We start from the raw sequence: 17,279 nt of genomic DNA on the forward strand, positions 1-17,279 counted from the left end.
GCTGAGTTCCCTGCAGACACCACAATGATGAATGCCCAAGGCCATGGGCAGGCCACCTCCAGCGCCACACACTTTGTGCCCACCAGCTGGACTTTGTGCTCACAGAGTAGGCTGTGTCTTCCCAAACCTGTTTACGCCAGTCGACTTGTTATTGTAATAATGAAATTTAATTAAATATTATGGAAACTGATGGAATAGCAGTACTAATATAGATAAATCTTGTTTCTATTAAAAACTAAACTGAAGGCTCTGGAAAGACTTAATAAAAGCAAGTCACTAAGAAGAAAGCTATTGGATTAGATGTGGGCAAGACAACTATAAAAAAGGAGAAAAAAAATGAAACCTAAGGTTCTGTAAGATTGGATTGCTTTGCTTTGCTAAGGTCTGTTGTAGCTCTTGCGGTTGATATTTTTAAGACAACGTAAAATTCAAAATAGTAGAATCACTGTCAAAGCAAAGCCCTTGGCCTCACAAGAGTTTGCCAAGCACATTTTTATATAGTTTAGTGAAAATAAAACATTCTGAGTATGTATCACGTTTTAAAGGTTCCCTACTTTTAACTGGTAGTTTCAATTAGCCAGTCCCAATTATGCTTGGTAAGAAGGTATTTTCCATGCTTCAACTCAGAAACAGCTTTGGATTAGTGCCTTTTAAATTTATGAAGTGTTATGCTTTAAGCTGGATTCCTCTGGAATATAGATGTCCAAATTTTTATCCCATACAAATTTCTACCAGATTTAAACATAAAAACATACTCCGTCCCTTCAGTCTAATATAGTAGAGAGAACACAGTGGTGAAGGACATGACGCTGGGGAGACACGCCAGGAGTGGAATCCTGGCTCCCACATCACTAGCTCACATCGGCTGAACCACTTAGGTTCACTTAACCACTGCAGCCCCAGTTTTCTCATCTGGAAAATGCCATTCCTTAACGGTACCTACCTCACTGGGCATTTAGAGGTTGAAATGAGAAAATGTAGGTCACATCAAATGCTTACCAGAAGTTCCTGGTACATAATAAGTGCTCAAAAATGTTTATTAATGTTATTACGAGTGCCTACTACTACATAAGTAAAATTGTAACTGATAGGTTCTCTATTACGTCGGACTCAGCGTGTCCATTTTTGGCAAGATGGCCTCCACCAACAGACAATGAAGAGACACCTGTGGGAAATGTCCCCAGGTACAGTAAAGCAGGCGCTCACAGCCAGGTGCAATTTTACCTCCCAAGGGATTGTTGGCAATGCCTAGAGACATTTTAGGTCATCACAACTGGGGGAGGGGCACCTATTGGCATTTAGGGTACAGAGGCCAGGGCTGCTGCTAATTCTCCCACATCCTACAATGCACAGAGGATGGCCAGTCCCCTCCAACAAAGATCTATCCAGGCCCAGATGTCAAGATGGCAACACTGAAAGTACCTTAACAGTACTATACTGACAGTATAGAAGAAAGAAGTGATTTCTAAAACCTGAACTCCATGGAATTATTCTGAGAAAACACTGATTACTTAAAAATGAAAATGGGATTTTCATTATCATAATGTCAAATATCAATGACAGATATTTAGAAGACATGGATACTTAGCAACAAGATTCTTTTGGCCAATAAACCCTCTTGAATAGGGTCTATCATGTAATACCTTATGGGTAAGTTTCATTCTCATGTGAGCAATGTAAGACAGTTATGATGAGTACTAGAAGTAGAACTTCATCCGGAAGAACAAATCTAAGTAAGACTCAAAAACCCGAAAGCAGGAGCTAGAAAGTCAAAGCACTGCTCCGGTATTCTGCATGGGGTGGGGGTGGGGGGAGCACTCATCCCGCCCCCCCCAAGAAACAGAAAAGACTAGAAAGGAAGTCACCAACGTGTTAAGGATCCTTATCTCTTCAGACCCTTTTCTACTCAAATCTCTAAGACCTAGATTTGATTCCTGCTGGAGACTTACTGCTCTGTGACTTTTGCCAAATAACATAATTAATGTTCACTAAAATTCCTATCAAAGGGATAGGAATGTGTAAGTCCCATTTCCTGATGAGAACATCAAAGCAGAAAAGAAATGGTTCTATACTAACCATAAAAGTGCTATAAAAAACAAAAAGGCAGCATTAAGATGGTTTTTGTAGGGGGGAAAAAAAGTCATATTTAAAATATTTTCAACTTTATGACATTTATCTCTCAAGGTAACAAAGCAAGTCTTTTCTACAAAGACTATAATCCCATCCACTAAATTTAAAAAACCATTAATATTTAATGTGCATTTTTACACCTGAAAAGAGGAAGTACCTCAGGAAGATATAAACTGTAGCAAATGTATTTAACTCTTTTCTATATCACGCCAAAGGAGCTCTACTCACCCTTCTGATAGAAGAACTTCCTGTAATAGTACGCGCCCAGGTCCACATGCTCCACGATGTACCTCTTCACCCTGTCCAGATGCAACAGAAGGTTGTCCTTGGGCACTTCAAGTACCGCCACTCCTGCATTTGTGCAATGGGAACTAAGCGTAGACTCAAAGGAGGCACTTTCACACCCACTAAAGGAACCAGAATTTGATTTTGACAGGCTGATTTTCCTTTCGCCTTCGCCACCTATCTCATTCCGAAAATATGGACAGCTCATTACAAGTTCATTGCTCTTATCATCCCCCTGGTCCATGCTGAGGCTCCCCTTGGAATTCAGGTCCTCCGTGCTGCCCATCGGGGAGCTAAAACTGGCCGAGTGGGACAGGGGTCCCGAGACCAGGGACGCCACGGCAGCGGCCGACGCCCCCGTGGTGGTGTTTCTCCTCTTGATGACGTTGTGCCTGTTCATAATCGCCTCGTTCAAGTCAAATAATATACTCTGGACATCATAGTGGGCAAAGCACTTCGGGCATGTCCAGGGCCTGACAGAGTCTTCTGACCGGTTGTCTTCAAGATCCGAAGATTTCCCAAGTTCCTCACCTTTGGCATTGCGCAACTTACGAAAAATGGACGAGTCTCCAGTTTCAGACTTGGAACGGCGCTTGAGCGGTTTTTCCCTTTCCTTAAAGAGCCGGAGGTTCTCTCTCTGGGAGATGGGCCCATCTATGACATCCAGAGAGAAACCGGAGCCTTTGCCCCCACCCGTGATGAGGAAGTCACTGAGCTTGGTTGGAGTTGGACCTCGATCAGACTTGTCGTCTTTGTAGCCCTTTAGCAAGTCAAAGAAGCTTTCCCCGGACGTTCCCTGCTTATCAATTGAAGAGGTGCTACCATATTCCCTGTGCAGTGATGGCCCAGTCTTGTATGTGGGCGAGATACATTCATCGAAGCTATCCACGTCAAGTTCACTTATGGTGATATCGCTGTTGCTCCGCTGACGGATCCTACGGAGAGCCTTCCTAGGGGAGCTGGGGTAGGCTTCGGGCATGAGAAATCTGGAGTCCATGTTCTCCGCTGGCCTGGTCTTGTTTTTCAGCGTGTTCTGTATGCCTTTTAGCACGGCTGAGTCACTGGGACTGAGGCTAGCAGAACTTCCCTGACTCACAGGACTGCTTTTGGAGGACAGGCTCTCAAGGCAACTTGAGGTTTCTATTTCCTGGCTTGAACGGCTACATTCTTTGACGTTTTCCTTCCTCGGGGGCCAATCCGCAATCCTAGCCCTAACCCCCATCTTGGGGACTCCGGGGGTCGAGGTTATATGGTGAGAACCTTCGCTTCGGGGGGGCCCTACCGGAGCCATCACCGAGGACCCTAAACTGCCATTCTGGGACCTGAATCGTCGCATGTAGAAGTCGTCAGTGTGGACTTTGGGGGTGCCATCTGTGGTGACAACCGAGGCCCTTTCGGGGGCAGCAGGCCTCTCCGTCTGCGACCGTTTCAAGCTGGTCATGATGTAAAAGCGATCAGACTCAAATCCCTGTACAAACGACCATCATCTAAGTTTTAAATGTGCACTTCCCTTTTGGAGAATGGCTTCCAGAAAATACAGCAGTTGCATGAGATCTTAATCTTTTTCATTTAAAAGGTTAAAAATGATGCCTTCTTTTCAAACCTCTGAAAAACCCAGATCTTCAAAACATTATAATCCACAACAGTTCCTTTGCTTCACTTTAACAGACAGCTGTCTTTCAGAAAAGAATGAATGGAACTTGTATCACGGGGACTCTGCGACTGCCATAATCCCATGCTTTCCCTAAAAGAGAAGGACATTTAGGATTAGCATTTGATAAATACATCTAAAAATAAATATGTAACTGTTAAAATTGGACACATGAAAATAAAAGACTCAATAGTGGATTGTGGTTTGCAGTTCACAGCCCATATTTTTAGTAAAGCAGGTTTAAAGAAAGGAAGAAAGTGAAAGCATTCAAGAACACTCATCATTTTAAATGATATATATTCTAAAGGACTATTCATACTTTAGCTTCACTGAACTGTTTGCTGTAAGAGGAGGGGCGTGGAGATCTTATTCTAGGACATCAAGGCTCCTACCCCAAGTACAGACCAAGCACCGACTCCAAGGACCTCCAATAATGTAGAGCATCATGAACCAACCACTGGGCTGACCAGAAGTTCGAGACGTGACCAACCGAGTTCGATAATTAAGCAATGTACAATTTTTAAACAAGACCAAAAAATTATGTTATTGAGTATGTTGCAATACTCACTTTTTAACACCTTCCATATTTCAAAATCCTGACTTGCTTTTTTTTTTGTTTGTTTCTTTGCAAACGCTTAACACAGTTGGCAAGAGCAAATACAACAGAGAGAAAATAAAAAGGGTTTTCCCGGAGCCATAATACCCATTCGCGATCCTCTGTGTTTCCCTCCCTTTATTACTTACCCCCACGAGGAATGTCTCAGGATGGATCCCGCATTCACCACCACCTCTTCCCAAGCTCTCCTTAGTCTACTCTTGAAGCTAGAAATATTCCACTAATTAACCAAACGCCTGCATTTCCTTACGCACTGCATCCTGCCCCCTGCTGCCACCACCCCCCCTCCAGTGCTGATTTATGAAGACAGCAGAAACAAAATGCTGCTCTGGACAGACCTCTCCATATTCCCCGACAGACGACAGAGAAGTGTTAGCATCCTTGCAGGTGACGGTGAAGAACACCAACTTCCTCGTGAGCCCGGCAGTCAGGAGGCAAGAGGCACGCCTGCTGAGTGCAAAGCCCCGCGCGGCTGCGTACATCCTGAAAATAAAGGCAGAGGACGCTTTTCCAAGGCGCCGCAGATTACACAAGAGGTGGCCTTTAAATTCTTGCCAAATACATGTTTGGAAGGATGCTGCTGAACCAGCACTGCGTTGACAGGGCTGCATTGTCTACAAATCACAGCAGACACCCCGAGGACGACCCGCGCCCGCTGCACTCTGCTCGGCGGTAACAAGCACTTACTTCCACGATAATTAAGCATCTCGCTAGTCGGCCTCCTGCCTCCCAGGCAGCCGCTTTAATTTCTCTTGCAGTACGCAGCATCATTTTAGAAGACTCGCTGCTATTTAAAGGCTGGAACATTTAGGGGAGTTTCAAAAACTGCACGCTGCCTGCAGAACGCAGGGCCGGCTGAGCGCCAGCTGGGCTCCTGGGCTGGGCCCTGCAGCCGGCAGATACATGCCAATTGTTTTCACCCTGGCTCCTCTTCCTCGGCTTTCGTGAAGGGGGGATCATGGTTTTGCAGGGCTACCTAATTAAACCTGGCTTTTGAGCTTTCTAGACACTTCTGCCATCAGATTGCTATGATTTCCTTGACAATTCCAAACACTGCATGCGCCTCTTGAACTGCAAGCCTTCAAGTGGAATAACGTGCTAACTGTTGCTTCCAGAGGCGCAGGGGAGGCACACGCGGCCGCAGCTGAGGGTCAAGAAGCGCTCAAGAAACCAGCCAACTGAGCCAAAATGCAAAGTAACCTCCAGCCCATCTCCACAGAAAAAATTCTTTAGACAATGAAAGCTGGAATTTATGCAGCATTTGGTAACTGAGAGTGGGGCTGGGGGGGGGTTATTTCAATGAAATTCTTTCAAACAAAGAATACACTAGCTTAAAGCACAATTCTAAGTAGATTCTTACAAAAATCAGATGCTTTCAACACTTGTCACAAGCTCACAGAAATCCAAATAAATCTACCATTCCCAGAGCTCTCGGTCTCTAAAAGGCCAGCACACCAATGCCACCGTGATAAAAAGACATTCTTGTCACATTTCATTTCCCTCAGAAAATAGTTTGATGCAGAACCATCTTTTTTTAGGATATGTAAAGTTGTATCCATTGTAGGAGGAAACTGACAGCCAGCTCTAAAAGACAATTCAGTAGAACTGACTTGGAAATGCCCAGGCTTGGCTCTCTACTACCGACCTCCTCTTCAGAACCATCTCACACGCTTCCTGGCGTTTTTTTAATGAGTTTTAAAAAATCTTATATTTCATAAAAATTTCTTTGCAGGTTACAAAGAAATGCCAAGACTCCCATTATGTCTTATAAAACAATGCAATGTTTCCTTTTAATTTCAAAATACAGATGGGTACATATGGAAAGAGAGTGCCTACAGTTTAATGACCTGTCAAAACCAAGGAGTTGAAGACCGTCAACCAAGTTAAATAAGAGGTTTCGTTCTGTCCTCAGGACCTTCTTCGCCATTCTCATTGCCTACCAGCACCGTCTCCCTCTCTTTCTCCCCATCCTTGTTTATAGCATCAAACTCCTTTCAGGACAATATGAACTGTGGACACAGACTAGCATATTTAGAAATATATATATGTTTTTTACATTTGTTAAATTAGTCAAAAATTTTAACTATGTATGTAATATTATGACAGATCTGTAACACCTAAAGCCTATTTCTTAGGATTGACAGGAAAGCAAACACATGCTGACAATTATTAGCAATTCTCTTAATTATCAGCAAACCTGCCGAAGCATCATTAAATACAGTAAAAAGCAATGGATTTAAATAGAAAAACAATACTAATTTATAGCACGTCACTTCCATCTGTTGAAGGAGTAAGCTACATAAAAAACTTTCTGGCTACACATTTAATTTCCACCTCTACATACTATTTGAGTCTATGGCAGACCCACTTAGCAAGAATACCAACTCCACTGTTTAGTTCGGTGACTTCTTGCAAATTCTAGAAAACAAGCAGATGCGTTCAAATCCTACTGTAAAAGTCTTTTCATCACTTAAGAATCTATCACAACATAACCCGCCATCCTTTCCTGACATCAATCTTCCAGAAAAAGTGCTTCCTCCTCTCTTCTAAATCATCTCCTGCATTTCTGAATTTCCTTCTGAGCATCGACCACACACTGGGTGCTAGGGGTATTTGAGGAAACAATCTCTCCCTTCAAGGGAAGCAACAGGTGTAAAAACAATCCTTCTCATTCTGGCTCCTTGAGACATTTACACTCTTGACCCCTTTCTCTTCCCTAAAACTCTCTTCTCTGGATTTCCACAATAACCATGTTCTTTCTTTTCTTTTGCCTTTCTCTTTTCGATCACTCTTCAATATCCCTCGTGGGCTCCCCTGAACAGCTAGTGACTCCAGAGTGGCATCCTAGGCTTTGGCTGGCTTCTCTTACCATCTTCATACTTTGAGAAGGGGCTATAAAGGGTAGTAGGATTAGGAAGTATGGGAGCACTGAATGCATTAGGATGAGAGCGCAGGTAGGGGTAAAAATATTACTCTGCAAAGAAGGGTGTTGTTGATTTGGTTGGGTCACAGTTGCCTCTGCAACTGACTGAAGGTCAAATAATGGAATCACGTGAGGAGACAGCTACATGGTAGCCAGTGTGCTCTGGGGATACCATAGGTTCCTGAACTTCTAACCCCTGTACAGTTACCTCCAAATCTCTACTCATGACTCTCTCCCCTAAACTCCAGATAAATTATATGCAAGTACTCATTTGATATCTTCCTTATTTATCAATTTTGTATAATGAATTAGCTACCAGAAAAATGGGAAAACAATTTTTTTCCAAGAAAGGAATGAGTGGTAAGGAAGTGAGAACAATAAATAATTGAAGGAACCAAAGGAAAGGAACAACATGAGAAACTTTCATTGTGCCACGGGCATAAATAGTTTAAAGGCTACACGAGAAGATGTGGGAAGGAAAGAAACAAAAACCAAAAACTGTAACAACTATACTTCTCATCAAATACATCCATATTCCAAAACGGGGTATTTTCGATTTCTCCACTAGTACTTATGGAACATCAGGTTAGCTAAGACAACCAAATAAGGTAAACTATTTTCTTTACATCCCTTCCTGGCTTCCCTGAATTTCACTCACATTAAATAAAAGTAGCATCTCAGATGGAAGGCTGTCTTGCTCTTCCAAGTGAGCCTGTAACACATACAAACATCTCAGTGCAATATCATGTATAATTTAATAAGATTTAGGAATCAGCACAGAACTTTTTAGAGAGGAATTTCCCTTCTTTCATTACCGTTCTGTCCCTTCAACAAACAGCAGGAAGGACTGGGGAAAACGGGGTTGATAAATCCAGTTCCTGTCCTCCAAATGTTCACTATCTGAATAAGAGACCACTGATGGAGACAAACTAGATTAAAAAACGCCCTGAAAGTAACCAAGCGAGTAAAAAAGTTATAAAATGCAAAACCTATATAATAAAATGAAGTTACCTCTGAATCTGGAGATAAGAAAGCAATTTAAAACGTGTCTGTTAGGCCAGAGCAAGAACTGAAAGCAAGAATAACAATAATAACTCCTACCCTCCCACCTAACTAAAAAAGTTCACTGAAAGAAATTACTTTTCAAAGTCTTTAACTAAAGCTTGAAGATACTCTGTATAGCGGAGTGTGAAGGAAACCACAAAATTTGGCAGAAAGCTTGATGGTAGAAATTGGAGGACAGAATAAAGAAGGTGCCCAGCAAGTTACATGGTGGAGTTACTGATGGGCAGTGAAATGATTCAACAGCCGGCAAAATAAGAAGAGAAATAAATGGGAATGTTTACCGCTTATACTTAAACATGACTCGACTTATGTATAATAAGCAATTCTAGGTCTGAGGAGCTCAAGGTAGAAACATAAAAGTATAAAGTAGAGTAAAAGGTAATTAAGTAGAAGGGGAACAGTTATTCAGAATTATCAAAGAAAAAATAATAGGTGTTTAAGGTGCAGGAAATGAACACTTTCGAGGAAAGAAACTGGAGTTTACCCACTCGTTAGGGGCACTGAGCATTTCCATGCCTGGCACCAGGATATAGGAGACCAGACCAGGGGCGGTGCCTGGGTGGCTCAGTTGGTTGAGTGCCCAATTTCAGCTCAGGTCATGATCTCGTGCTCCGTGAGTTCGAACCCCGCCATCAGGCTCTGTGCTGACAGCTCAGAGCCTGGAGCCTGCTTCCAATTCTGTATCTCCCTCTTTCTGCCTCTCTCTCTCTCTCTCTCTCTCTCTCTCAAAAATATATAAAACATTTAAAAATAAATAAATAGAGACCAGACCAGATCAGTGATGCAAGTGTATGTTTTTCATGTACTAATTTAAACACTAATATTCATTTAAAATACATAAAAATTGTATCCATCAATACTGTACAATGTAATCTACTGCAAAGCTGATTATCAAATATGATTTGGTACTAAGCCGCTTATAACCAAATATGAGAGAAGGAAAAGGGAATGTGAGAAATGGGAACACCCAGTAAATGTCTCCTATGCAGGGGGGTGGAATCCTTGGCAGCTTCCCCCAAATGGTGTTTCAAATTCTGCAAGTTATTAATCCACAAAAAAGGGTCCCAGAATTAAATAAGGCAGGGACATACTACATACTACCTCCTTTAGGACTTAATAGTACTTTTTAGTAGATTCAAGGTTACATGAAATACAAAAAAAAAAAAAAAAAAAAAAAAAAAAGTTTATTTAAACTAAGATTTCTTAATTGATATGACCATGGATTCACTTTTTAAAAAAGAGAATATTTAAAAAAAAACAGAACATGTTTATATTGTGCATCCTACTGAACATAATATGAATGTCCAATATTAGAATAATTAAAATACAAACAAAATTGTATATACATTATACATACAGGTTTTTTAAAAGTTACATAGATATATAAACAAGCCAAAAGAAGTTCCCCCAAAGAATTTACAATGCCTGTCCTTAGGTAGTTGGATTAAGAATCATTTCTGAGCTTTTTTTTTCTTGGTACTTGTACTGTTTATTTTCTAATATGAGCCAATGTAACTTTAATAATCAGAAGAAAAAATTTGGGAGAAAACAATAAACCCATCATTCTGTTGCAAAAAAAAAAAAAAAAGACCTGGGAATGTAGTGCAATGAACACATCTCTGACTCTAATTATATAAACACTGCCCTGTTTAAACCTCCAACTACGCAAATCACTGAACAAGTCAAAGCTCAACAGATGTCAGGTCCTTCCCCGGAGATGATCTTGCACTAAATCTCCTGATTTAAATGAAATCACAGAGGGCTACATGAAATGTAGAGTATTAAAGACAAGAAGATCAGCCGTATTTACAGATTTGATTCATTACTTCATACAGATGATTAACACAGCTGTCTGAACTTCCTCATTCACAGATTTCTTTGTATTTAGTATCAATGTAAAATGCCCTCCAGCCCAACGAGCCTCCCTTCCACCTCGTCACCAGGTGGCAGTGGCTGAGCCACCAGGTGAGGCTGCCTAACCGGAATGCAGCTGAGCCACCGTCGCCTGTCCCCGTTCTTGGGACGCCTCTACTTTCCCACGTTCACAGACATCTCACCTTCTGTCATTACAGTCCTGTGGAGGGAGATTCAGGCTAAGTGCAAAGAATGTCACCGTTTGGACTCTGCTATGAGATATTGATGGCTGAAGAACCCAATGTTGTATTTAACCTGGAGAAGGAGAGTCTAATAGTATTGACTTCCTCTTCTGGGAACAGAAGGCGAAGAGGTGGTCTGAACTGTATGAAGTCAGATTTAAATTAGATAAGCTACGAAAGCTATCTTTGATCCACACACGATGAGCAGCAGCTGAGAATCCACATCATTAAGGGTGCTTGTCAGGCCGCCAAGGTGAATGCCAGGGCACCGTTTGGGGCTCTGCACTATACTAGTCACCCTCCCAGGAGGAGCCAAAGGGAATATTTCCACCCTCAAAGCCCCTGTAAACTACCTGGAACCAGAGGACTATGAGAATCCAGAAAGACAGAACATCACAAGTGGCTTTAATAACATACTGTGGTTCTCTCAAGCGAGTATTTATATTCTAAAAAGGGAAATGCACTTGAAAAAGCAAAGATAGTAGAAAGTAGCATCAGTAAGAATAATGAATGAAGTTATTAATCATGATTAATATCAATAGTAACCATATTTCATTTAACATATTAAATTTTTTTAACTTTTATTTGAGAGAAAGAGAGACAGAGTATGAGAGGGGGAGGGGCAGAGAGAGGGAGACATATAATCCCAAGCAGGCTTTAGGCTGTAAGCTGTCAGTACAGAGCCCAACGTGGGGCTTGAACTCACCAACTGTGAATTCGTAACATGAGCTGAAGTTGGACGCTTAACCAACTGAGCCACCCAGGCGCTCCACACTTAGATTTTAAAATACCACCCAAGGACCAAGGCTTCAAAGAAAAAAATTAAAGCATAAAATCACCCCACACTGCTTTAGCCTTTCCTTAGACACAGATTGCAGATGGTTTAATTTTCTGTTTCTTCCTACCCTAATTTCCGGCTGGGAGCTCTCCCCGCAGGGCTCCAGAGCAGCGGGACGCCCATCCACTTCTCTCTCCAACACATGTCCCAGTCTCACAAGCACCCTATGAGGTAGCATCTCCGCTTTCGGAGAGGTAAGTAGACTGAATATGACACAAGGGCTCGCTCAGTAAATACTGGACTGGCAGGTAGAGAACTTATGGCAGAAAACTACTTCAAATATACATTATAAAAGAAAAACCCTCTCCCTTTGTAACCTGAGTTATTAGCTTTTTTTAAATGTTTATTCATTTTTTTTAATTTTTGAGGGGGGGGGTAGCAGGGGGCAGAGAGAGGAGGAGAGAGAGGGAATCTCCAGCAGGCTCCGTATGGTTAGCCCAGAGCCCAGCACGGGGCTGGATCTCACACACTGTGAGATCATGACCTAAGTCGGAATCAGGAGTCGGACACTTAATCGGCTGAGCCACCCAGGTGCCCCATGTGTGAAAACAAACTCCTATATGAATCTCTACATCTAGCAGAGAAATACATCTAGTGGGAGAAAAATATTTATAACCTACTTCCTTAAAATGCTACAGTGGTCAAGTCACTTGTCTTTCAGGAACCTTCATGGCCCCTCAGTTGCCACCCTGTTATTGTGTAATCTAGGCCTGGTATTCAAGACTGAGTGGTACCTGCCCCCAGACTGCTTCCCTCTTCCCATGACATTACAGGAATGGAGGTCTGCCCTAGAAAAACCGTGGTGCTTTTCCGAAAAGGTCTACTGGATGACTAACCCTGAATCGAGGGTATCCCTCTTTGAGCTTACATTCAGAATTTAAAATTGTGAGTTACGAGAGGAAAAAAAAAAAACCCTTGTTCAAACCTGTCCTCTTCCACATGTGGTATTGTGGGGTCAGAAACTGTTAAGTTCACCAGGGGCAAACAGCCAGGGACAAAGCCCACATGTGAAGCCAGATTGCCTCATTCGTGGACTCCTATCCTGTCAGCTGTGCCGCGAGTTCTTCCAGAACATGCTTCACAGCAATTTGCTGCCATCGGTTTTAACAAGTTTGAGTACCCAAGATGCGCCAGTTTCCGTACGCAACGCCCGTGTAGGAACTACCAGGAGGTGTGATCCAAAGAGCTTGTGTGATCCAGAAGAGCCTGGGTCACTGCTCTAGGGGTCTGTTGCGTGTGCCATGTTGCTGCGCTAGAACATTCTACCTCCTAAAAATGCTTCTCCTCACCTTCTACTTTTTGAAATTCATGATTAACTTTACTAAAACACAAAACTGGTTTGGTCTTTTCTCCCCAATTAGATGTTTAGGTTCCTAAGGGCAGAGATCTATCCAATTCGTATCCCCAAAGCATCTAAGCTCAGTCTCCTTGAAACGGAATCATCAGAAACAAAAGTCACAGGATCTCAGTTAAAATGAACTAGAAATTAATGGATAAATTAAAAGAATTCATATTGTTAACTTAAAATGCGGTTATGGTATCTCATAATTATCAGTGTTGAGGAGAAAGGGTCAAGAAAAGAAAAAGCCTCCCTAACCTAAATTTAATACAGATTTCAGCTTCATTTTTCTCTCTTTAGGAACCTTCATAACAACAACAGAAGTGAATGAAAAATAACAGCAATCTGACCTTCTTCCTTTCTAACCAGTTCCTATCAAAGGGCATGAAAATAGCCACACAAATGGGCAAACCTTTGAAAAGGGCAAGAAGTGCATCAGTTAGAAGCGGACAAGGCCCTTTCACAATGAAACCACTAAAAGGTAAACTAATGCACAGTAGGATGAGCTCTGAAAAATCCTAGCAAAGTAAATAAACACACTGACAGGAAAAAGGAGGGGGGTAGTACAGCATAGGTGGGAGAGACAACAGAAACCAGAAATAAAAATAACCACCATCAAATTCATGACGGTCAAGATAATTATCTTTTACGCTCATGTAATTTCTCTCCCATATACAAGGCTTCCCATTGCTGCCTCCCTTTTCAAAGCTGTTTTTTAAATAAATGAATTATATCATTCTTGGTTAGAAAAAAATAAAAACAGTGCAGAAAAGAGTAAACTATATCTCTCCTTCAGGACACCCCAATACTAACCCCAAGGGTAGCCACTCCCAATAGTTTGTGTATTTCTCCAGATACTGTGCGGGCCAGGCACACACAGTAAGACAGGCACTGAGTGACAAATACAGACAGAGCAAAGTAAGGATCCGTGCACGGCACAGCTCACTTCTGAAGAGACTTAATCTAGCACAGAACCAGAAAACAAAGGCAGGCAGAGGGTGGACAATGAAGAATAAAAGAATCTACTTATGTCCAAGAGAAGCAGAGGACCTCCTCCTGCCAAGTTGACATAAAATAACTCGATGTAACACTTCACAACTGACACATTTTAAATCACACACACACACACACACACACACACACACCCCCCCCCCCCCCCCCCCCCCCCCCCCCCCCCCCCCCCCCCCGGTTCTGAAAATAGAAGCCCTCTACAAATGTTTCTGGCAACTTGTCAGCAACAATTAAGACAAGAGCGAGTGAAATAACTTTTTTTAAACCAATGCACACCACATTCCTCCAGGTTTTTTTTCTTTACTAATTATGCTCATACACAAATATTCATACACATTACACAAACCATCAAATAAAATTACTTTTATCTATTCTTGACTTCTAAATGAGATTTTAAGGGGCACCTGGGTGGCTCAGTTACGTGTCTGACTTCGGCTCAGGTCATGATCTCACAATTCGTGGGTTCGAGCCCCGCGTCGGGCTCTGTGCTGACGGCTAGCTCAGAGCCTGGAGCCTGTCTTCAGATTCTGTGTCTCCCTCTCTCTCTGACCCTCCCCTGCTCACGCTGTCTGTCTTTCTCAAAAAAAGTTTTTTTTTTAATTTAAATGAGATTTTACTGACAAATTTACTATTTTTAAGAGCTGAGGATTAGCTGACATAATATTATTTTAGTTTCAGGTCTACAACTTAGTGATTCAATATTTGTCTATACTCTAAAATAACTGCCAGAAGTCCATTTAGCATCCATCACCATATATAGTTACAAAGTTTTCTTCTTGTGATAAGAATGTTCAAGTTCTCCTGGCTACTTTCATATACGCAAAACCGTATTATTAACTACAGTCACCATGAGGTACACAGGGTCACTGTGACCTATACACTTTATAACTGGAAATTTGTACCTTTTGATCACCCGTACCCATGTCACTCCTCTTCAACCTCAGGCGCCCACCCATCTGTTCTCCTTATCTATAAGGTCGGTTTTTGTTTTTAGATTCCACGTCACTCACAAATTTAGTGACCTTATCATTTAAACTTTCATTTACAAACTAGAAAAAAGAAAAGCTAACAAAAATGCAAACCAACCAAGTGTTCAAAGATAAAACCTTGGGGCAGGAAGTCCTCTGTTTCTTGGCGATGCTTTTCCTTTACTGGAATGGTAAGTTTGATCTCAAATGTCATCTTGTATGCCTGCACTAGCACTCACTTCAAAATTTCATCACCTTGCCTTGTACTGAGTGTTTACAAACTGTATGCAAGCACAGTACTTACACTCTCCTGCCTAAAACCTTTCACTAACTTCCCACCACTTTCAAGGCAAAAGAACAATCTCCCAAATGCAAGATAGATCCCTCCCTGTAACAGCCTTGTCTCTTTACACACGCTGAATCTTCAGCTGCAGTCAACGGGAAAGAGAACCAGCGACAATTCCTTGAATGTGCACTGAATGCACTCATGAGCCTTCAAAAACAAAACAAAACAAAACTAAACTAAACAAAACAAACACTCAAGCAGCAGCCTGTGCTGGAACACAGCCTCATACGATGCTCCTCGTCGTTGTCTTGGCCTGTTCCTGTCCTATTTTTCCTGTTCACCTCTCACTCCTCAAGACTGCACTTGGGTACAGTCTCTCCTAGAACTTGTCCACGCCCCACTCCAGCTCCTGCCATGTGGCCGTGTTTCCCTTCACACAGCATCCTTTGAGAGTACTGCATCTAACATACGGGGATTCAAAATCAAGACAGGGGTTCTCTAAAGAAATTACCCCTGTAATGCATATTACTTTCTAACACCAGTTATGCTGGCAATAAAGATGAAGGATTCATAGTTGGAAGTTTTCTTCACAAAACTGCAGGTAAAACAAGTTTAAAAGAAAAAACTATGTTGGAGAAAAGAAAATTCCTTAACAGAACACAAGTGCAAGGAAAGGCCTAAAGAGTGGTGTAACAGACATAGAAATCAAAACAACACTACATCATTTAATACCCATTAGGAAAAATCCTAAGAATGCCAGTACTCACTGTTAATGGTGTAAAATTAAAACACACAGCCTTATGTTGTGAGAGGCAATAAAAATTGATAGAACCCTTTAAGGGGGGGGGGGGTAAGCCAGAAAATAATCAATATCATATTGCTGGGCTCTGCAATCTCTCTTTCAACATCTGGGAACGTATGGTTGTCCGGAGGCAGGAAAAGTTTTCTTCTACCGAACCCCAGGCCTCCTCCTCACACTCATGCCAACTCTTTCTGATCTCTGTTTCTCCAGCAGGCCCTGGGATCTCTGCCAGGCTTTCCACTCGTCCCTAACACTCCCACCACATCCTTGGTTCCCAAAAGACAATCATACAAAACATCCTGGTATTTCAGGGTTTTCTGATGAACCACCCACTAAGCCACAAGTGGGCCCCGAGGCATGGGACTGTGCCTTATTTAGCTTTAAGATACTTAGTCCCTTCAGAAATTTAATGATAAATGTCATCCATATTTGAATATAAGAACAAGTGGTACAACAAACACTGAGAAGTGATTTTACAGTCTATAGAGGAAAACCTATTGTATAAAGATACTCGTTGCTATGCTATTTAGGTTTTCACTTACATTTTTTATCAAAACAATACTTACAATAGTTAAAGGCAAATAGTACTACAACATATAAGAAACAAAACAAAACAAAACAAAACAAAAACAGCAGTATTTTACCTCTTCTTCTCCACTCCCAGGAGCTACCACTTTCAATTCATACTACTGTTCCCTCCAATATTTCCATATTCCTAAATAATATGTTTGTACTGCTACTTCTTGACTTGTCTTAGATATTATCTGCTGAAGTTCTGTTGTGGAAAATGAGAAAGGAGCACGCTTTCAGTAAGTATCCCCTGCCTTCCCTTGCCGTATTCTATGTGCATATCGTTGTATGTGCACGTGTGTACATGTGGTATCATAGCTATACACAGAGCAGGGTTTGTATTACTGTGGTTATAAGTCCTTAATTGCTTACCTTATTTTTCCTGGAGTTAAGAACTGCTTCATTTTTCCCCCCATTTGCTTAGTTTCTACATACCTACGCTTAATTCTTTGTAAATTCAATGGAACAAAAAAAACTTTCCTTACTGTTTTCCGGACAGTTACCAAAGCAACAGGCACCCTATTAATTCCATTTCTCGTTCCTGTGCCCTCTCTCCTGATGCTCTCTATCCTTATATTCTAATCTGACCTGGTTGGACGCTGTGCTTACTGCACTGGCATTGTGAGAAGCATCCCATCATTATCATCTTGACAGTTCCTTCTCTCCTCTCCTCCAAAGGGCCTCATGCTTCCCATATCT

General features: G+C 41.8%; 1 protein-coding gene across 7 annotated transcripts in view; it reads right to left on the bottom strand.

Moving 5' to 3' along the window:
• SIPA1L1 (signal induced proliferation associated 1 like 1) overlaps positions 1-17,279 on the bottom strand; it is a 365,455-nt gene that overhangs the window by 130,003 nt on the left and 218,173 nt on the right. For 5 of the 7 annotated variants that reach the window (XM_029952089.1, XM_029952096.1, XM_029952095.1 and 2 more), the window contains one exon: positions 2,359-4,159. In XM_029952089.1, coding sequence (XP_029807949.1) covers positions 2,359-3,856 — 1,498 coding nt within the window. In that variant the 5' untranslated portion in view covers positions 3,857-4,159. Of the gene's footprint in view, positions 1-2,358; positions 4,160-4,810; positions 4,888-5,020; positions 5,122-17,279 lie in introns of those variants that run through there. The other 2 variants (XM_029952093.1, XM_029952094.1) reach the window with 2 other exon arrangements.

This window comes from Suricata suricatta, chromosome 9 (genome assembly GCF_006229205.1).
Source record: "Suricata suricatta isolate VVHF042 chromosome 9, meerkat_22Aug2017_6uvM2_HiC, whole genome shotgun sequence".
NCBI lineage: Eukaryota > Metazoa > Chordata > Mammalia > Carnivora > Herpestidae > Suricata > Suricata suricatta.